The 23,506-nt window shown below is 38.9% G+C and overlaps 1 protein-coding gene across 2 annotated transcripts in view; it reads left to right on the forward strand.

Annotated features, from left to right (window-relative positions):
- Window positions 1–4,489: 4,489 nt before the first annotated feature.
- LOC134540934 (cysteine--tRNA ligase, cytoplasmic) overlaps window positions 4,490–23,506 on the forward strand; it is a 43,374-nt gene continuing 24,357 nt past the window's right edge. The window contains exons 1-6 of one of the 2 annotated variants that reach the window (XM_063384016.1): window positions 4,490–4,676; window positions 16,108–16,290; window positions 16,747–17,089; window positions 20,072–20,212; window positions 21,369–21,579; window positions 22,450–22,691. In XM_063384016.1, coding sequence (XP_063240086.1) covers window positions 16,109–16,290; window positions 16,747–17,089; window positions 20,072–20,212; window positions 21,369–21,579; window positions 22,450–22,691 — 1,119 coding nt within the window. In that variant the 5' untranslated portion in view covers window positions 4,490–4,676; window position 16,108. Of the gene's footprint in view, window positions 4,677–11,413; window positions 12,088–16,107; window positions 16,291–16,746; window positions 17,090–20,071; window positions 20,213–21,368; window positions 21,580–22,449; window positions 22,692–23,506 lie in introns of those variants that run through there. The other variant, XM_063384015.1, reaches the window with a different exon arrangement.

Below are 23,506 nucleotides of genomic sequence, written 5' to 3' on the forward strand. Positions count from 1 at the left end.
GTTCCGGTCCCGGCCACGTTGGCCTGAACTCACTTTCTCACAGACGAGAGCTACACGGGCAAATTAGAACAGTTCACCACAGGAAATTAGGGACCATATGCCGAGGGACATCAACGTCTAGCCAAAACAAGGGGTGACTGCGAATTGCTTGATTCAGAAAAATGCACGTACTACCCAGTGTGGTTTCTCCACAAATGTGCCATATGCAGAATGAATAAGCCAAGCCATGTTTCCAGCCTAGTCAGGCCAGTTCAGACAGTAGTTATTAATTGAGATAAAATTACTGGAATGAAATCATTGTCTAATAATGAAATTCTTTATATTATAACATTATTAATAAGAGGACGAAAAAAACATCATGAGGAATAACATTGGCCGATTGCCACTGTTAGGGTGGCTGGTGTTTGGTGCACTGCACTCACTTGTCCTACACTGCGTTGGGGTGCGTTCTATTTGCAAATGCCTGTGAGGCGGTCATAACGGTCTGCGAGAGCAGAGGGAGCACCGATGGGAGTCGTCAAAGTAAATAAGGGGAAATGATGATGCACATCAGTTTATTGGAGAAGATCTTCACCTCTTAATGAATTTTTTAATCTCTTCATCTCTGTGAAATCTATTATTTTTTCTTGAAGAATAGATTGGGTATTGTGCTTGTAATCTCTACTTTTCAAAAAATCACTGTTACCATCAGACTTCTATGCTTGTACATGTGACCTATCCAGGTATTTCGTCTTTTCAGCATATTCCACCATCAGAATTATTTTTATTCCTTAAATAAATATTTACACATAATTAGGACTGTATTCCAGCACATTTGTGTAAGGTCTCGAACGAGCACTTTCTTGTTGGGATAGCTGTAACCTAACTCGCGGGTGGTATTTCGGAACGTGTCCAAACCGAATCCCAGTAAGGGGACAGAAAAGCAACAGTTTTAATAAACGGGCCCTGTTAAAAACTGGTTTTAATACAGTCTAGAGGATGTTTCGCAACCATCGATACAATTGTTATGGCAAAAATCCTAGAGATAGCAGCATCATCGTATGAATTAAATGGTTGATGCCAACCATTAGTGCTCCTCGAATCCGCACAGACCACTATGGCGCATCGCCGCCTCGCCCCGAACGTGTGCGACGTGAACGCACCTGGGTGCAGGGTGGTGCAACACCTCGAACATAAGCTGCCCCGCCTAATCGACTGTCGCCCGCGCGAAAGTCGACCACAGGGGTACTGTTAGGTGACCTGATTATCTGGACTTTGAAATTAACTTTCAGCACTCTTAAAAACAATATTAATTGAGTAATGGCTATGTTTAAATATTAATTGTAATTCTGGACTTCAGCGCGATCAGGCGGCGTGCATGGCCCGGGATTACATTTGCACACGACACGTTTTCGCGGGAGCGAGGCTGGGGAGTCGTGCGGACGTCACAGCCATCGCCAGTTAATCACCGCCCTCCAAGGAGACTAGTCGCGAGTCGTTCGCGGAGCCTCTCGACCTCCGCCCTTGCCATCTCTACCGGAATTGCGTGAGTTTTCAGCCCATCAGAAACGTGTCCTGTAGAGCGCGGCTCCCAGTAAGCGGGTCATGCACGACGCAGCGCATGTATAGCGTGCCTGACAATAAATCACTTTAAATTGAGCCTCCGCATATTTGTAGCATAGCATCCCTGGTGGCTAAAACAGCTGGGGGTAACTCCGACGGAACGACCCTTACTGCCTGCCGGCCACGTGGCGACGTCACGTCCTGAGTCAAAAGTCTCGGCTACGCACTAGCACGTAGCTATTATTGCTAGTTGGCGCCCAAAAGCAACTCCACACCCTCAACATCACCTCAGCAGAAGGCAGAAGGCATCATGGTGTTATAATAATTTTTTTCAAGTTGTGATTATTTCTATTTGACGTCGAACCGACCATGGCCGTTTAGCCCGTGCTCCGCACCGCCAGTACCATACCCTGTTTTCGGAGCACGCCCCTTGCCCAGCCGGATTGAGTCAAGCGAGCGCCCCGGGCGTGACCTCAATTAACTAAATTAAACAACAGGACACGAAACCCCGGGGGCTCGACTATGGAAAACAATTCCCAAACGAGGCATTAGGACGCAATTAAGTACTCACATGCAGTGAGCAAGTGCGTCGTAGAGACTCCGTGCGTGTGTGGCTCGCACGGAACAGAAAACAACCCTCATTACTAGCCACAGCGGCTACTGGCCTTGATTAATTGGCCTATGATAGTGGTCTAGCCAAACTAAGGGAATTCAAACCCAAACAGTGCACATTGAGACAATTTGTAGTTAAATTTACAGTCGCCAACTTGGTGCCGCTTTTTAAATTAATTAATCAATTAAAACAATTGTTAAGCCTTAGGCTAATATTTACCAGGTGCAAAGTTTTAATCAAGCACCTGGAGCATGTTTTTTTACTCATCATATAACCAATTAAATTATTATAAGTTTTTGGTGCCGACTCACAAAGAAGAGAAAGTTTCTCTTCCTTGCGAGGGGCGATGTTCGGCAGTCTCCAACCACTCCGCGCTGGGAACAGACGTGTGTCCGTGGGCAGCATTCAAGTTTGTTTCATTGATTATTTTTATTCTGTACTACATCTTCAAATTTAAATCCTTTTATTAATTCACCGCTGCCCACGTCGACTCGGCGCGTATTTTGCGGAACCGGGCCTATCCCGACCGTCTTCAGTGTGATACCGCACTACGTATCGTATCACGGAACGTACGGTACTGGCCGACTTCAGCGGAAGTATTTTTAATTAAGGACGCCATGCATATGCCTGCTGGCTGCACTCACGTAAGTGTTTCTCCGAACTTAGGAGCCCGCTCATCGAGCCCCCCCTGCACCCATTAACTTTTGGCGCTGGCCGTCTCCAGCAAGCATCGACCCACGTCCCGCGAGACTGCCGCGGTAACCATTAGTGTCGCGTAGTGTTATTGTGTTTTTTTTTTGTTAATTGTGTAACCGTTAGACGTCGCCAAGTGTTGGTGAGAGTTTTTGTAGCGGGACTAAATTAAAGGTAATTCTCACCAACTCGCGTACAATAATTTTCCTTAGTCTCCTGTCCTCCACACGGCCGAGCGGCCTTCACAGTCAAGGGAGAACCATTCAGGTTAGATTCAAGCCGTGTACCTGGCGGGGCACGCGGGGGCAGAGTACCCACGACCCAACATCAACGGCCTAGCAGTCCGCTAGCCTGGCGCCCCTCCGGACAACAGCAGCATCGCGACGCCTGTAGCACCCGTCAGGTACCCCCGGACCTTTCACAGAGGTCGGGTGATGGCATATTATGACCATTGAAGTTTACAAAATGTATTAGAGTGTAGATTCGCTATGATAAAGTTTTATTTGCCACACCAAAACGTTTGGTACATCCTCCGATATTCACGAAATTGAATATATAAGCGTTAATGGCGTAAGATGCAGGTCCACTGTATGAAACCACGATAAAGTGAGCTATGCACATGCGCGGAATTTAGGATACATATAAGCAAATATATTTGATATGAGTCACGGATAGTTCACCGAAACCCGTTCCCTAAAATTAGGTACTGGCTGTGTCCTATCGTGTACCACAAATACGAGTAGGGTACAGCTTTAGCAAATTCAACACCTAAACCCTTATTTTTGTGTCTTAGAATATCGACCCGGTAATGAAATTATATTACATGAGGAATGTATTAAAATATAAAAATTAGCAAAATACGACTTTAATTTGTAATATTTGTTTTAAAGAAAATATATGTCTACTTAGTGCGGTATTCCAAGATGTTTCAGTAAGGTAGCGAATATGCACTGCCTTGTTGGGCAACTGCCATACCCTAACTCTCGGGTCATATTCCAAAACGTGTCCTAACTGAACCCCTGTAAGGTATCAGATCGGCAGCCGTTTTAATAAACGAGGACTTATGCGAGGCTATAAACAGTTGTACTTCGTGGAATCCATCGTAATTTTAGCTTATTTTTTAAAACTATGGAATTATAATGTGAAATAAAATATTTAATTTTGTTTGTACAAGAATAAACGATGAATTTTTGGCCGTATTTATGTTTGCTGTTCTTTAAGATATTAGGGGGGAAATTGTAATCGTAAAAGTTCCGTTAAAGTTCATTAAAAAGGAAAAAATATATATACAGTTATGGATCAAATTGGCAACAGATAGGACACCAAAAATCAGTGCCCTAAAAATAAGGGACTGGCCATGTCCTATCGTGCACTTGGAATATCGTTAGGGTACAGGTATTGCATATTCAACACCTAAACCCTTATTTTTGTGTCTTGGAATACGGCCCTTAGTAACATTTGCAAACAAATGCTGAAATATTTGAATACATACTTATTTTGAATAGTTCAAGTTTTAAAATTAGTTTAAATCTGTTTATATAGTAATAAAAACATTTTCTCTATAATTGTTCAATTTTAAACGTAATAATCAAAACAAAGGTATGTATGATAATTATGAATACACTATCTATGTATGTGATCTATGATGATGTTTCTGCAGTAATACTTGGAAAAAGTGTCATATTCGACCTACGTGTTCCGTGTTTGGGTAATTCCATGTGTGAAATTGTTTGAGGAAATGTTGACTCGTTTATGCTTAAAGATTCAATCGGCTGTTTTTTCAAGTTCATGAAGAATAATTTATTAACGTCTTTGAGCTTGTTTTGAGGTAAGTGTTTGGTTTCTTTGTAAGGAGGTCATGTGTCTACGTTGTCTTGAAATCATTTACTATTTTACTCTTGCTTTTCCGGGTGAATGATAACGTCATTGGCGAAATGAAAGTTTAAACTGCTTGCGTGCATTTAACTTAGTTTGTGTGAGAAAGCTTCCCATATGGCAAATCGCCCAAGCTTAACCTTTAAATTTTAAGTTATTGTTTCCTTTCTTATTTGATGTTAAGCTAGGCTAGATTGGGGAGAAACATTTTGTAACAGTGTCAATGGCCTTTTGAAATAAATAAAAGTAGTATAAATTTTTCTTTTGTGCTGATAATGCTTCTTGATATTCCTGCAAAAGTGCTTGATCAACGGTTTTTCATTTTTGCTTCTTAACAATACGTACATTTGTGCCACTTAGCTTGCCCAAATGCTAGTGAAGCACGCACATTTGTCACACCCATGTGCCTGCAATTTGTTGATTGGTGAGTTATCCGGGTTTGCTTCACTCACACTTTATAAAGTAGAGGGCCCAGATTTAGATAATTGGAAAGTAGCTGCTCTAATAAAAAAAAGTGTGTGTAGAGTCCACGCGCAACAGAAGTCTAATGAGTATTTTTTATTGAACAAGAGATATTTGAGAATATTAAGGATGTGAGTATGGTCTCAAATGAAAAATAAATCCCTTTTTCCACGTACTGTACACTCACATCTGTTCACTGGCATATTTTGGTGCCTCTTGTGACAGTTAATTCCCACTTTGCCTTTGATAATAGGTACTTCTTATCTGCTTCTGCCTTTTTATTATTTTTAGGCATGATGTTAAATCACTTTCTCCAGCTAAGTTAAATAAAATGAACAACCAAAAAATAACACCTATCAAACATATAACAATTATTATAAAATTTATCTCATCAGTCTATAATTCCTTTTGACATTTTAATTCATAATGTTTTTACCAAAAATAAATTACACTTACAAAGCTAACCTCTTGTATATATTTTTTTTACATTTCAATCATAATATTCATATAAAAATAAGTGATACCTACTTATAAAGGGTGATTCCTACTTATTAAGGGTGATTCCATTGTCACGTGTGGGACACTTGAACCCATTTTATATTTAAATTTTCCATCAAAATAGTAAATGTATGTGAATAGTTTGTAAAACTCATGATGACTTGAAAACACCACAATTAACTGATTTTTTTTAAAGATATAGACCTTTATAATTGTGTCACAGGCAAAAGAAAGAAAGAAATATATATATATATGTTGTCACGTGGGTGACATGCAGTTACCACCATTAAATTCAACTTTCAACTTTAGAGGCAAATTTCAGCAAAAATAGCAGAGGAAGGACAACTTTAATATTTTTATTGTAATCTTCAAAGTATTAACTGTTTGACAAGTGTTAAAACACATTAAAGTTTTTAAATCTTAAAGAGCAATGAATATTTTTTTTAGTGTCACGTGTGGGACACTTTACAACTTTAAAAATAATAAGCACAACCACCCTTTTTTTAACTCTTCCGTTACCTTATATCATTGTTGTTTTCAATTTCAAGAATATCTCTTTATGTTATTCCATACACCTATAACTTATAATATAGGTACAATATATCATACTTGTAATAAAAAACAGTGAATTAAACATTGGACGAAAAACTATGTAGGCTAACTAAAATAAAAACATCCATCCCAATAAAACTGAAATAAAAATATTAGCAATATAGCCTATTTAAGCAGGAATAAGAAAAAAGTAGAAAATATTGTAAAACTTATAGTCTCCTAAAGAAATATTATTGATTCACATATCACAGAACTTGTAAAAAATTAGACTGTTTGCTAACACTGGTGCCGATATCTTTTTAATTATCTCTTGAGAACTGTAGTTTATAGCATCTACTCGAACCCGTCCTGCAATGTCCTTAGGCCATTTGAAAAGTCCTTAAACATTTGACTCTTCCATCACAGACACTTTGAATGAATTACTGCCCTCAACCGAAATTATCTCACCAGGATACTTGACTCCATTATATTCAACAAGAACCCAATGTCCTACAGCCAGATCATTGCACTGTTCATCTAATCCTTCACCAAAGCAGTGAGTATCCGAAGAAAGATCTTGATTTCGACAAATGATTGCGCACCTGGATTGACCTCAATCAAGTGGAATTTTGAAATTCCCGGGATAGGCAAAACATGATCCCATGGGGTTTTGTCAGATATTTCTGAAGTTATGTGACTTTCTTCAATGTAGAAGATTTGTGTGCTTTTGACTACCTGAACAGCTAGAGAAGGAAAATCTTTAGCACATTGAACTATTACCCCATCACCCTGGCTCAGCATTTTTTGGTGAACAAGATGCTTCACATTTCCACCAATTCCATCTACTACACCTTTCCCATGCGATGTAGCAAAATATTTCCATGTGAATGGTTTCCTGAACTTTTCAGCCAAATATCCAATAGTTTTCACCATGTACTTATTTTTGAATTCTGCAGACGGCCCATCACTCCATATAACTTCTGATTTGGGATTTCTGTCAGAATTTCTGTCACATTTAAAAATTTCACTGTAAAGAAACTCCAAAAATACAAAAATGGTTTTCCTTATCTTTATTTTTTGAGTGAGCAGATAAGGTATGTTTGACAGTTTCCTTTGTAAAACAGTGCAGCTGTAAAAAGAAGAACACTTGAGCGAGTCCATAGAGCACTTTGGACTTCATTTTGGTATTCACAACCAAAAGACAAAGCAAAATCTATTTGAAGAATTTGAGTGTCATTCTCTTTTTTATCATTTTGGAAAGCAGCATGCTGAACTCTCTTGATATTAACATGTGCCTTCATTTCAGGCAGGCAATCAATAATTTTATCAAATAGTTCACCTTTCAAAGTTTCTCTAGTTAAAAGTTGCATTCTTTCACTTTTTTCCCACTCTTTCCAAACGACTGTGGTTTCAAGATGGCTAGTTGTTGACAATAACTTGCCATTGGCGCAGTTTCCACATAAATTTTGCCAACACTGGGAATTGAGACTGCAGTCACACAGAATGTTTTCCCAAAATTCATTTCTGTAAGTTTAGTTCAGCCATTTTATTTTTAGTTTAAAATTTTCATGTGTTTTACACTTGCATTGGTCAGAGGGTGTGTTTTTTTAATAGAAGTGCATTCTTTGGTCTCAAGCTACAGAATTTGGAGAATCCAATCTGGAAGTCCAGTTTCTCTTCCTTAAAAATGGCAAATGCTTCTCGTAAGAACATAGTTAGGTAGTGTCGTTGCAGAGTTACTTTTTTACCACCTTCCCACACAGCAATGCTGTCTTTCATACCTGGACATATATATATATGTGATATCTGGACGAAAGTGGAAATCAGTTACAACAGAATAGTTGGTATGATTTTTCGTTGAATACTTGGCAATGTCACTATCCATTTTGCTGGAAAGGAGAATTCCAACACTCTCTGCTAGTCCACTAACAACAGCCTTTTTCTTATTGGGTGATTTGGGGAGCACTCTTAATGTCTTCAGCATAGCTTTGCTGTATGTTTGTTGGCAACGATAAGGTGATAGAACGGGACCAACACTTATCTTAGATGAATGTAGACTTGATATGGTGGGTTTTCCTCTCTTCCTTGCTCTTTGAAGACGTTTTCTGTCCCTCTCCTTAATTCCTTTTGTTCTTTCTTGCTCATGGTGTTTCTTTTTCATCTTGAGGTCCGATATTCTCTTATTTTCATTCTTCTGATACTCTGGATCAGTTAGTTTCAGTTTCTCTCTCATCTTCTTCATCCTTGCAGCACTGCTGGTTTTAGACTTTGCAGCCTGACACTCCATGTCGAACTTATGTCTGAAATAACAAAAAAAAAAATTTAGGTTAGGTTATATGTGTTGTTAAATCTTCTGTAAGGAAGGCATTGAAACGCATGGATATTTTTGGAATGTAGTCATTCATCATACACATGGTGATAAGTTTTGTATTTAGGAGCTACAAAGTTATAGTTTACATCATTCTACGTACAAATTTAATACACACACAACCAAACTTTAAGATATTGTTTGAAAAGCTGAAAATATGTTAGATATTACCATCATCTACTTCAGACCTACTACGTAATTGTCTTCACCTTTATAAAGGTTATTACCAAAACATGTAACATTGTCACGTGTGGGACATAAATAAAAATATTTAATAAAATCATAGGAATACATATATTCAAATTATATTTTAGACTACATTAATATGTATTAAAATATGTTTATGGATACCAAACACCAAACAACATAATTGTAACCTATTTCTTGTCACGTGTGGGACTTAACAATTTAGTGTGATTCAAATAAATGTCACTTTTAATAATACAAGGTTTTAAGCAAGATATACTTACATCTTTAATTTAAAAAGTAGCAGTTCACTCAGCATTCCACCAGATAACACTTCAAGACCAGTGAAAACCAACTGCATTCAAATGAAAACCAACAACATTTACTCTTGTTTTCAAGAAACAGCTGATGGCTATCTTTGATTAAGTGCTGCCAATTATAAAATAATAAAAAAGTTAAACTTGTGTTTGTTACCAATCAGGCAAGCTATTTAGGTGGCCATGCCACATATTTTGCACAATTAAAATTTTTTTATTTTTAATCATCAAAGTTACCATTTTTCATGGAATTGCCCTAAAGTGAATTGCACAAATCAACAAATCTTTTCCACACAAATAAATAAATTGTAGATATTTTAAATAAAATGAAAGAAATATTGGTAGCATCAATCCTCAGCAGTTACGAAACTGATGAGTAACAAACACAAGCAGCGTTACGAGAATTCCGTATCATCACTGCTGAGTCACTTCTACCTCTCCCCTGCCGTCTCCCCTTCCGGCCGATACAACTAGCATACAGCATGCTCCACTACGTACCTGTCTTCCCATTCGACCGCTAGCGCATGCGTTGGAGTGGCGTCGCCGCTGACGCACTCTCCTCCTCTACCGGTTCCCCCACCACGTACCTGACTGTTCCCCTCGCGCGAGCGGAATTTTCGTAACTCTAGAATTGTTGTCCCTTCAGCAAAGAAGTTTCACTTCAGAAGGTAATATTCTTACAGCGTAGCTTTTCCATGAAGTATCCTAATAATAAAATTCAGAAAATACTTTTTTTTGGACACTTGAGAGATTCCTATATTTACCCTGCAAATAAGCATTCCATATTCCTACTGGTTTCTGAGAAATTACCTTTAATAGATTACATTATTATATTACAATATTGTTACCTTGCCCGGTAACTGTGTGGGTTTTTCTAAACCCTAAAACAGTAAAGGAAGCACGGTTATGTACAAGTATAATTTTATTCATGAAAGAGCACATGATAGAATTTATATCCCAGACACAAAGTATAATAATATGGCTCTTGCTTCACCTAATTTTGAATACTTATATTGGCTAGTGCACCGAGATCTCCCCAAGTCAATACTGTAACAAAGACATTAACTATGAGCATGTCGGTTATAAAATAACAATACAGTTAAACATTATACACTTGTGTTTTATTTTCTTGTTATGCTCTGCAAATATTTTATTAAATGGTTATTATTGTGTACTAACACCTTATTTTTCTCAACATATACTCTTGTCAGTAGTTATGTTAAACTATTTTATAATTAATTTTAAGAAGTTAAGTCAAACTTAAAAAATGTAACAAGGAGCCAACTCAAAGTGATTCAATAAAAATAATGATTTACAAATTAAATTGAAGCAGCTTATTACTCGTCAGATACAAGTTAACAATCACACTAAACTATTACTCAAAATATTATTTTAAAAATTAAATAATTAACCATTTCATCAGTACACTGTAACATTAACATGTTTATCCTATTTACTGGTATTCTTTTAAAATATTATTTTAAGGACCTGAGGTATAATATTAATCCTGGAAACTTAGTTTGTGAAGCAACTATTTAAACTGTAGAATGTTTCGACGCCATAGTTAATATTTTTACAATTATTCTGCATTATTTTATTTTTGGACACTTGACACCAAGATTTGGATTCGAGGTAGGTACTCTGTGGGATTTGGATTTTGAAATTTTTATTCAAGAAAATTGAGATTTGACCCATCACGTGCTAGTAAATATGCAACCTTATTTAGAGTCACAAAGACGAATGTCTGATTCTTGCATTTATTTTAGTTAACTGCATCCAGTAGTCTGTACAAGTTTGCATGAAGATATTGGACAAGCAATGCTGTACAAAATTACAATGATACAATGGGAATAAAATTAATATAATAAATATTTCTTCTAATATTCTAGTTTGTCAATTTGATCCAGGTTCTTTAGTAAGCAGGCCCTTTAGAATTCTTTAAAATTTTTCTCATCGCTCCAGAAGAGAAATATTAAAGATAAAAAAAATAATCTCTACTTTATCAGAAATGTGAATTTGTTCTAATCTTGATTGTTTCTTTTCAAAACATGACAGCAAAAGATTTCATTGTGTTATTGATTAAAATGAATTTGTATAGACCTTTATGATTGGCCCATTCATGGTGATACAGGGCGTCTACAAGTCACGAAAGTCGCAGACTGGTCACGACAAGTCTCAAAAAAGTCTCAAAATAAATATTAAATGTCTCAAAAACCACAAAAATTAAATTCCTAGTAGTGTTTTACCAACTTGCATTGGCTGCTGACTTGTGAGTCGTCTCGACTGGGTGGCATGTGATTTGACACTTCTATGAGTGAGGGTCTCTAATTGGCCCTCAGTCCTCCAGATTAACAGTGAACCAATGACAGAAGCAGCACTAAGGTATAACTATTTGAATTTTAGCATAACACGAAATGAACCCGCAAATTTTTCAGGTCTCTAGTTATTACAAAGTTTTAGTTTTCTGACATTAAAATTGGCAAATTCTTGTGTATAGTGGATTTATTTTGTTTAGGTTCTTCATTGGGTTCATCTGTTTGACATCAGCTGATTTAAACTTGTTCTCTGTGGGTTTATGTTTTCAATTATTATTTCTTAATTTGCATTCTTGAATATTTTTTTTCCATTACAAACAGTGCACAACTGCAATGCTGTATGTCCAAGAAATGGCATTAAATCAAACCCTCGTGTTGGCATGTGTGTGACCGACCCGTATGATCACATACGTGTGAACAGTTTCATCAGAAGCTGGGTGTGTGACTAATGCTGATGAGAAGCCGGAGGTACTAGCCGCTGTGGCAACACCTCGTTCAAGAGTGCTTTGTCATCTTTATCTTGGTACTAGCCAAGATAAAAAGTATCTTGCAGTTTGGGTTTCTTGGCGAAACCGAGCAAAAAGGTTGCTACACGTGCCAGTTCGTTAAATCACCTCACAGGCAAATCTTATTCTCCTTTCTTCGCATGATGAAATTTATGGATACATTTTACTCCTATCATTCAGGGTGAGTTTCACTGTACCTATGTCATTACTGCTAGTGTGGCAATTAATCGTTTTTCTGAGGTGATAGCTTTTTTAAAACTGTGGTCAAATTTGTCAGAAAATTATCTTTTTTTTTTTTATAAAATGTATTACTTATTTTCCTTCTTAACTAAAATTTCAAGTTTTTTTTCCCTCCCGTTTATGAAGCTCATGAATTCTGTGATTTTTGTCAATTTTGCAGTAGGTTGGTATTACAATTAAAATGGTATTGGCTTGTTAAGGTGTTAACGCTTATGATTTGCACATTATATGTGATTTTAGTTCAAGTTCGTAGCTGTATGGTGCCAGTATTTTGGTGTTATTTGGTTTAATGACATGCTTTTTGGTGTGTTCTAAGTTTTAACGCAATTCACCATAAAAATATTATCCCTAGTCATAAGATTGAGTTAAGGAAGTTGATGGTAATGATACTGCAGCTAATTTCAGGCAGTATGTAGGTATTATTTTCAAGACACTCTATAGAGGTTTTATATTGCCATCCACCTGTCATTGTTTATGGCCTATCTCACAAATTTTCAGTGTCATGGTGAAAGTAGGAAACCTCTTCTTATCTTATCAGAGGAAAGGCTGGGTTTTTAACCATGCCATCTGTGTCTGGAAATGATGTTGGCATTTGACTTTTGTAGAAATGGACCAAATACACTTTCTCATGCAATTCGAATGACATAACTGGTTTAAAGATAGCACCATAAATTGAGTATTTTTCTATTAAGTTAAAATACTTGACGAATTAGCATGTAAGCATCGGACTTTTGTTTGCCTACATTCCTGATGAAGACCACTGGCTTAAAATTTGGAATGGAATTTTTATTTTGAAAATCGGCAACAGTATTGATTATTTTAGCTTGCTCATGCTATTGTATATATTAAATGTTTAATGTGTGGTTGCTCTTATTTGTGTGAATTATGGGGTAATGTGTGTTACAAACACTGTACTTCAGATCATTGATTTATATGTTGGGTTATGTACCTGATATGTAAGTACCTGCTAAGACCTCGTCTATTTTTTCAACTGCTTACACTTGTATGACGTATGTCATGTGCCTTGGTTTTGACGTAATGGTGTAATATGCTAAAAAAATTTCTAAATAATAGAGTATTGAATGGGCAGAATTTTACAGTAGTATGTTAGTAATCTCAAGGAAGATTGAGAAATTGATGAGGGAAAAGATGTGAATTAATCGTCCAAAATATTAGGTTGACGTGTGCAAAACTATCTGGAAGTAAGAAAGAAGTGTGTGTGTGTATGTAGTTTGTGTTTACATATAGTGTCAGCCATTTTAAGTAGGTACCCCTAACTATGAGGCTGGAACTCAAAATCAACAATAAAAAAAGCATTTTCCCCACTTTTTGAGGGTGGTGAGGTAAAGTTAAGTCAAGTTAAAGGACACATTTTATTTTTTGATACATTCCTTTATTTTTAAGCGTAGATAATCACCAAATGCTTTTGTTTCAAAAGGTTGTTAGACCTGAGCGTGCTACCAATCCAGGGTTCCTATGGACAGGGAATTAAAAAGGGGTCTTAAAACCTGGAAAACACAGGGAAATTGTGCAAAATGTTAATAAATAACCAAACTGGATTTTTTTTTTCAATAGTGCATTTCCTTAATGTCTTGAAAACATTCTGTACTTTAATCACAAATAAACCCATATAATTAATAAACTTTAAGAACAAAAATTAATGAATCAACTGTGTATTGATTTATTTATTTCAAGCATGATCAGATGTCGATGGTCGTTCACATGGCCACAGTCGATAATGTATTGTTTTAAAGTTTGAGCAAATTTATTGCGGTTATACTGCAGACTGTGTATTGTTCTGGAAAACATTTTATGGTCTATTTGACATGCTGCTAATGGTCAAAATGTGTTTGGATTAGGGATGGACCAATCCATTTTTCAAATACCTTCATATCATTAGTATTCAAAGGATTATATAGGCCTATACGAGAAAAAAAATTAAAAGAAATTTTTTTTATAGAAAATTAAGTAAATAAAAAAATTCTAACGCTGATAACCTATGAAGTGTACTAGCTAAATTGTTTTCTTCTATGCCTATCCTGTTACTATTCCCCATAATATTATACTTATAACTTTTAGTTATATCAGTAAAAATTACAATATGTATCGATTCCGGAAACTTACTTCTTGTACATTTTATTATTTTTTTTTTTCCCCTTTGAGACAGATATGGATTCGTGGGTTATATTTGAGTTAATCTTTCGAGTTTGAGATTCGGGTTTGATAAAATTGGGATTTGACCCAACACTAGTTTTGATCCATATTTTTATTATAATACATTTATACTATCTTGCAAAAATAATTAATGGTCTTATCAGTCAGAGTTGACTAACAAATTTATTTTTGTGCATTAACTATTATATTGTAAATTTCTGGGGGTATTTTGTGATATTGCAAATAGTTTTCTACCTCTTAATAGCAAAGGTGATAAAGTAATTAGGTCCATAAATACTTGATGTTTTATTGCATAAGAGGGTACAAACCATGTAAAAAAATCATTTAAGCAAAAAATATAATCTGAAATATAAGGATCTGCTAGATAATTTCGGTTGTAATTTCTTCTGTGGATGTCAATAAAATAATTTTTATTATAGGAGCAACTGGTATTAAATAAAATAAAAAGTGATAGTTCAGAAGAGTAACAAGTATTTCATCAATTTTGAGTGCTGAAACATTTTGTATTGTGTTGTGTGCAAATCTTGATTTGTTTTTGGTCATTGGAGCCTGAAAAAGTTAATATATATATATATATATATATATATGTGTGTGTGTGTGTATGCATATATATATATGTCTGTGTATATATATATATATATAATATATATATAATATAATCCTGGCATTCTGTAGCAACCTAACTAGCAGCAGGCATTTTTCGCAAAATAAAATCTGAACGCTCATTATACGGCAATATAATGTATGACTGCGCCAATTGCCTTTTCTTTGTAAATGGCGGGCGTCAAGAGAAGTCATTTCCTTATTTGACCGGGCCATTTAGGATGCGTTGTCTTCCACGCTGAATTATCGTAGAGAAACTGAAAGAAACTTGACCAATCACGAAACACAGTGTCTTAACACTTTGAACTATAATTTCACCTCAAGTCATCAGGCTTGTTATCTGAAACTCCTATTCCGATTCTTTGTCAAGTCTTGACTCACCAACCCCTTGAATTGGGTGACGTCATTCCATGTAACATTCAAAAGGATTGGAGAGACACACGACAAAGGATTGGAAACGGTAAGGTAGATGGAGTACTTGGCTCTACATAGGAGTTCAAAGGGTTAGCTCTCGACTGGCTGGTCTCAAAATCTTTTCGGGGGAAAATTCATGTCCCTGAGCGTAGTATAACAACGTGCTGTCTGTAGATCGGGAAGTGTTTTGGGTGTGCGTGGTGGTGTTGGACAGTGTGCATGGTGGTGTTGGACAGTGTGCATGGTGGTGTCGGACCGTGTGCGTGGTGATGTAGAGCAGTGTGCGTGGTGGTGTAGAGCAGTGTGCGTGGTGGAGTAGAGCAGTGTGCGTGGTGGTGGTGGTGTTGGACCGTGTGCGTGGTGGTGTCGGACGGTGTGCGTGGTGGTGTCGGACGGTGTGCGTGGTGGTGTCGGACGGTGTGCGTGGTGGTGTCGGACGGTGTGCGTGGTGGTGTCGGACGGTGTGCGTGGTGGTGTCGGACCGTGTGCGTGGTGGTGTCGGACGGTGTGCGTGGTGGTGTCGGACCGTGTGCGTGGTGGTGTAGAGCCGTGTGCGTGGTGGTGGTGTCGGGCATTGTGCGTGGTGGTGTCGGACTGTGTGCGTGGTGGTGTCGGACTGTGTGCGTGGTGGTGTAGAGCAATGTGCGTGGTGGTGTAGAGCAATGTGCGTGGTGGTGTAGAGCAATGTGCCTGGTGGTGTAGAGCAATGTGCGTGGTGGTGTAGAGCAATGTGCGTGGCGGTGTCGGACCGTGTGCCCGTGTTGCGCAGGATGGCCAAGCGGACGCAGCCCCACTGGGAGCCGCCCAAGCCGGCGTCCGGACGCCCCGGCCTGAAGCTCTACAACAGCCTGACGCGCTCCAAGGAGGTCTTCGTGCCCCAGCACGGCAACAAGGTCTCCTGGTACAGCTGTGGCCCGACTGTGTACGACGCCTCGCACATGGGCCACGCCAGGTACTTCGATGCGTCGTCTTGCTTCCTCAGTACTCCCCCCTCCCCTCCCTGTCGAGGGCCCTGCCCGCCCGAGCACACGAGAAGCATTTTGAGAACACGCTGAGCGACAAAGAGTAGTTTTGTTTCCGGGATAAATTTTTAAACTTTATTCCTAGACGTGTGAAAAATGGCTAAAAGGCATGTTTTCAGAGTAATTTTTAGGCATGAAAAACCAGTACATATTTTTGAAAGTACTTAAGGTACTTGCATTAATTTTTTATTTTTATTTCTCTGCCACATAATGTAACGGTCACCGCTCAAATTTCATAGTTGTGCCTCAGCATTGATCAACAGTCAAAAAGATTGAGCTTAGCAATTAAAAACGCAAATATTGATCTTTCAAAAAAAAAATTCAGAAGGTTATAGCAAGAGAACTACGGCACGTATTTCGTTTCCACTGTTCTCTCTCGCTCGCAGGTCGTACATCTCGTTCGACATCCTGCGGCGGGTGCTGTCCGACTACTTTCGCTACGACGTGACGTACGTGATGAACGTCACGGACGTGGACGACAAGATCATCCGGCGCGCGCGGCAGAACCACCTGTACGATCGCTACCTGGCGGAGAGCCGGGGCCTGGCCGGGCGCCTCGAGGACTCCCGGCAGGCGCTGGAGCTTCTGGCCGGCGCGGCGCGAGACGCCGCGGACCCGGACAGGCGCGCCATGACGGAGCGCATGCTGGCGCGGATGTCGGGCGCCGTGGAGCGGCTGGAGGAGGCCGTGCGCGCGGGGGACGACGCGCGCACGAAGGCCGCCGTCGAGGTGCGTGCACGATCACATTTTTCTGGTAACGTCTTGTAAATAGACGAACGCCGGCTGCACGCACGAAAAAGTGTCACGTTCCGCTTGAGTTGAGCGTGCCAGAACCGGCCAACCACCGTGCAAGGAAAATCTTCCATAATATAAACAGGTTAATGGGCCCGCCTCGTCAGGGGTGTATGTGTGTTAGTGAGGCCTGGGTGATAAGCGCGACGCTCGCTGGTGCTTCCAGCGCGGTGTCTCCTCTGGACTGGCGCGCAGTCTTCTCGTCGTCACAGGACAGCTGTGAAATTTGAGTGGTGACCGCAACATTATATGGCGGAGAAATGAAGATAAAGGTGTTATGCAAGCCCCGTAAGTGCTTTCAAGAATCTGTACTGTTTGTTTTATGCCTAAAAATTACTCTGAAAACACGCATTTTAGGCATTTTAACACTTCTAAAAATACATTTAAAAAAAAAGATTCAAAATTAAATGTACTTTTCGGGCCTCAGTGAACTCTTAAATCCTTTTCGTAAACATACCCCACTCGGATATCTTGAGTAGTTTTGAAATCACATTGTTTTTCCTGAAGCTCTGCACACGGTGTGTGTGACCAGGTAGGCGGGCCCCTTAAGGCGGGCTTTTTAAAAGCAGAAATTTAAAAAATTTGAGAATATTGTCCAATTTCGTCATTTCAAATTAACATTTTATTGACATTGATTTGATTTCCGTTTATTTCTATTACTAATTGTTCGTGATTATATTTAAACAAATTATTTAAATTAAATTTGCAAAAACTGTAAATAATACTTGAAAATTAGAAAGTATGCAATTTTCCATCAATGTTTTTTTATGACGTTATCACTTAAAATTATCCTCAGTAAACCGACTTTACAGACAACCCCCTTTTTTCTTCTTTTTTCCATGACGTAAGTTTTCCAGATGAGTACATGTTACATGTTTAGTTTACTTGATACATATGTATTAAAAGAATAAAATTTTGGGGAACGATATTAGATCAAGTACAAATATAAAGAAAAATAAGCCTAGTAAACTTTTGCCATTGTTAAACTTTTTTATTTGCTATTTGTACTCTAATATTTCTCTTAGAATATTTTTTCCTCAAATCCAGAATCTTTGGAATACTGGAGATACGGTGGGATTTGAGGATTCGATCGGCCCTTCTCTAGTTTTAGCATTTTTTTATTAAAATTATTTTTTATTATATTTTGCAGTTGTCCTGCAATTTTTTTAATTTTCCTATCACTGGATTTTTTCCCCATAAAATGTTAAAAGTGTAAAAAAAAGTTTACACTTAATACCTATTGTTGTTAGGGCCCCATAGACCGAGCACACATACGGTGTGCAGAGTTTAAGAAAAACCCGTGACTTTTGAAAACTGCTGAAGATATCAAAGTGGAGTCTGCTTGTGGAAAGTGTTTAAGAATACGCTTAGGGCAAATGAGAACTACTGTTTCTGTATTTAATTACTAAACTGTATTTTTATAAGAGTGAAAATGGCTAAAAGACATGATTTCAGAATACTTTTTAGCTGTGAAACAAGCCGGTACATATTCTTGGAAGCACTCAGTGGACTTATATTACACTTTTATCTTTATTTTCATGCCATATAATCTCATGGTTAGCGTATGTACAACGACAAAACTGTGCGCCAGTCCAGCTAACGGATTTCATTATATGTAGTATCTGGTACTAATGATTATTGTGACATAGTTTTGCTAAGTTAGGTTTTACACACTTGTCTGTGATTGTTGGAAAGTGAAATATTGTTTATATTAAGTCAGCAGTATTTTTTTGGGTAGCTAACCTAACCAGGCGTAATCTCCACAATGTTAACACTGCTAATTACAAGCGATCTATCACAATGTTACTCCACAGAATGATTAAAAATAAATTTGTAAAGATCACTCAATACTTTTCTATAAAAAAAATATATATTAACTTCCAAGTGTTGTGTTTTTTTGAACCCTACAGATGTTCCTCTATTCATCCTGAAAACAGCACTACCAGATTTCTATCCATTTCTGAGAAATTGCCACTTGTAGGTTACAGAAGATAGCCTGGAAAAAGACGCAGGTGGAATGCAGTTCTGGCCCCGGCCGTAACTTTTTCGCATTAATACGTCCTTGTCTTTTTTTTCGGACAGCCTCGGCTATGCTGTCATCCTAAGTATCCCTGGAGAATCAAAGTATCAAGTGGCAGCTAGTATCAAGTAAACAGTAGGTATGAGCACCGGCAATAGTCAAGACTTACCGTTCCGCCCCACTTACAACAGTCGCTCCCGACTAGGCGGGCCATTCGATGCTGGAAAGTAGCAGAGGTGGAGCACCGGTCAGATGTCTGCCTCGAAGGTGTTGGCTGAGCGTTGCTTGCTGTATTTTCGTACCATGTGCGTCTCTGCCTGAGGACGGGAGCAGATAGTTCCCGAAACGTCGGCTGTTTCTGTTTAAAGAAAACTGTCGTGTTTTGTTTAGTCTTTTCATTTTGTCGTGTTTTTGTCTCGTTTTGACTGTTGTGCTGAATTTTTTTGGGTTCAATATTTTTGTGCTGTCATCATTTGTGGTTTTTTTTTTTTTCGTTCTCTTCTGTTTTTTTTTCTGGAAAACTATTGTGTTTGTTTTCGTCTTTTCGTTTTGTCGTGCTTTTGTCTCGTTTCAACTGTTGTGCTGAATTTTTTTGGGTTCAGTATTTTTGTGCTGTCATCATTCGTGGTTTTTTTTTTTTTTTTTCGTTCTGTTAGTCCATTTTCCTTTTTCTTTGTTTGTTGACCATATTCCTGTTGTGGAGTATTGTGTGGTGTTTATATCCTGACAACAGCAATTTTTTGCTTAATCTGTGTTTTTGTCATTTGTGTTTTTTGTAGTTTTCTTCTGCAGACATACGTGTGCTTAGCAGTGGCGTATGTCCAAAAAGCCTACATCAAGTCACGCACTCCCATTGCACAAATCTTTCAAAGATAATACTGTGTTGTGTCGTGTGTTAGGCCCTGCTCGTGGAATCTCGCGACCCTCTCTCCGAGTGGCTGGACCAGAAGTACGGTGCGACCGTCGACGACAACGCCATCTTCTCGCAGCTGCCGAAGCACTGGGAGGCGGACTTCCACAAGGACATGGACGACCTGAACGTAAGTACACGCGCAGTCTTTTTGTTCTCCAGGCTTATGTTCTTACTGCATGTGAAGTGTTGTGCATTGAGAATGAACAGAAGTTGTGTATGTGAAATTTCCGAATGCGTGTCTGGTAAAGTACCTGTCGGTATTGCGAATGAGTAATTACAAAGAATCTTAAAAAAAAGAAGTTTGTATAGGCAATAATATATATATATATATATATATATATATATATATATATATATATATATATATATATATATATATATATATATTGGTTGGCTATGCCTTTGGGAAGTATATACTGTTTGCAATCTGGAACATCAGTAAATCTGACGGTGGCAATTCAGAATATGTTAAAAGGTAGGGGAAAGGTTACATGGTGAATTGCAATGAACCCCGATATAACATCCATGCAACACAGGAATGTAAGCAAATAAACCATGAAGCACCGAAATGGCAACTGAAATCACAAAAATAATCAGCAATATTAATCAATAATTTAGCTATAATAAAAAAAAACTGATTTCTTTTAATATATTTAAACTCCAGTAATATAACATATTTTGCATATTGATTGGATGTTTTTTTAAAAAATTTATAACCTTTATCTGTTATTAGTAACTAATTTTTACATTTTGACATTGATAAATTATTCAAAAGCACAATGACTTTTAGATTTGTTTTTATTGTAGTTAGATGTTCTTACTACAAATTATTATCTTCTAAAATAGCATTATGTGTCAGTCACAATAAACTGTTTTGATGAATAAGTATTAATGAAACATTTAAGTACCATATATTTTTAATAATAAAATAAAGAAATATAGGTCAAAAATAATAATATTACCAAAATCTTATGTTTTCAAAATTAAAAAAATGTGAATGTGGCATCCAAGTGTCACAGGAGTAAAACTTCTTGCTTATTATAGAATTAGGTATACAAAACAAAATTCTCTTTATGTGAGTACGTAAGCGCTAAATTATGCTATTGTGCAAAAGTGTGCAAGTGTACTGCGTCATTTCTAACCCTCCCTTGCCGTCTCCTCTTCCGGTTCCCCTGGCCACGTATCTTACTATTCCCCTCGTGCAATTGTAATTTTCGAAAATTGTAGCCCCCCATCAGCAAAAAAGTTTCACTTGAAGAAAATCTCGCCGCTGCTGGTTGCAGGTGTTGCGGCCTGACGTCCTGACCAGGGTGAGCGAGTACATCCCGGAGATCATAGCGTACATAGAGAAGATCGTGGAGAAGGGCCTGGCGTACGAGGCCAACGGCTCAGTGTACTTCAACGTCGGTGCCTTCGACTCGCGGGATGGCCACCACTACGCCAAGCTGGTGCCGGAGGCGTACGGCGACGCCAAGTCATTGCAGGACGGGGAAGGTGAGTACGTCTGTTGCGCGTGGTGCTGCCGAGTGGCAGGGTGTTAACGTGGCGAGAGAGCGTGCGCTGTGTGGCCGGGCCGGCGGACTGCGTCACTGGCAGGTAGCAGCCGGTCCGAGGAGGGGTAGGGAGTGGGCGTCTCTCTAAGGGAGCATCCAGCTTGCTGGTGAGCCGAGTGGAGTAGGGGGCCGGAGGTGGTACACAAGCTGGGATGGGTAGCCTCAGCCTCTGTGTATAGCTAAAAGCTCTAACGCTCTTCCTGGTTGCGTATGCGGCGTGATCCGCATCCATTCCCATGGGGGCCCCAGCCTGGAATTCCTTGGAATATGAAGGCTGGGTTATCAAAAATGGAGGAGAGATCCTCAAAACTAGTCTATCTCTGTCTCTCTCTCTGTCTATCTCTGTCTGTCTATCTCTGTCTCCTATCTCTTTCTCTCTCTTTCTCTCTCTCTCTCTCTCTCTTTCTCTCTCCTTCTCTCTTCTTCTCTCTTCTTTCTCTGGGCGGCAACTATTTTCCCTTCCCGCCCGAGGCAGTTACTGGCTGGTGCGCTGCTGGTTTTCGGTAGAGGGAGAGATACAGAAATTAACCAGCTGTGCGTGTGTGTGTGAGAGAGAAAGAGACCACATTGTTATGTCCGACAGCTGGCAACACATGCAATCTTCGTGTCCGTCTTGACAGGTTTTTGTGACACATTATGCGTGTATTCCAAAAAAAAAAAAGACTGAAAATCTCCCCTTTCGAAAAGAAAATTGGCCTTAAAATAAAACAGTAAAATCTTGTCTCTGCCGATAGTTTGAAACGACGTATCGCCGTCGTGTTAGCATAACGATGGCCCCGAGCTGAACGCAGGGTTGTCGGTCGCGTTGCAGGAGACCTGTGCGTCTCGGCGGAGCGGCTGAGCGAGAAGCGCTCCCCGAACGACTTTGCGCTGTGGAAGAGCTCGAAGCGGGGGGAGCCGTGGTGGGACTCGCCCTGGGGCCGCGGCCGGCCGGGCTGGCACATCGAGTGCTCCGTCATGGCGTCGGCCGTGTGCGGGGGCTCCCTCGACATCCACACGGGCGGCGTGGACCTCAAGTTCCCCCACCACGACAACGAGCTGGCCCAGGCCGAGGTGAGGCGTCGCCCCTTTGTCCTTCCCCCGAGTTGCACCTGTGCAGTTCCTCCATGTTTCCCTTCCAGTTTAAATTCCTTTAAAATACCTGGCACTCAGTGACGTAGCCAGGATTTGTGTATGGGGGGTGTTAAGAAGCATGCCCCCCCCCCCCCCCCCCCCGTATTAAGGGGGTCCTCCCCTGGGAAAATTTGGATTTTAAGGTGTTAAATAGTGCCATTTTAGCAGTTTTCGGTACTTAAATTTAAATATTGTAATGGTAAAATTTTTATTAATTTTAATATGAAATTTGTTTGAGTGATGAATAAGAAATTAATTAAAGATTTGGTGCTGGAGGGGGGGGGGGTTGAACCCCTAACACCCCCCCCCCCCTCCCGGCTAAGCCCCTGCTGGCACTGAACCGGCTTTGAAATCTTAGGTTTCGGTTCCGGGTATTATTGTATGTTTCTGTTACTTCGCAATCTGTATTATTATAGGTCTATGTGAATACATACTAGTTTTTTGATGCGAAGCAAAAATCAAATGTAGAATGTTTAAAATATTCGTTAAGTCAAATCTAATTACGAATATTGTTCTCCACAAAGTTTATTATACTTATTTTATAAAACTTAAGTGATTAACCAGTTGGGCCCTATTTATAACATTAGAAAATAAAAATGATAAAATAACCATGCATAATAGTAGCGCTTCATTATAAAGAACACGAAGGGACCAAAATTATGGCAGTTTGTTATAATGAAGTTCTTTATACCGAAATCACAATGATTGCCTGTTTTGGGGTTTTGAACATAACTCGATCTTGTTAAAAAACAAAG

This window comes from Bacillus rossius, chromosome 17 (assembly GCF_032445375.1).
Source record: "Bacillus rossius redtenbacheri isolate Brsri chromosome 17, Brsri_v3, whole genome shotgun sequence".
NCBI lineage: Eukaryota > Metazoa > Arthropoda > Insecta > Phasmatodea > Bacillidae > Bacillus > Bacillus rossius.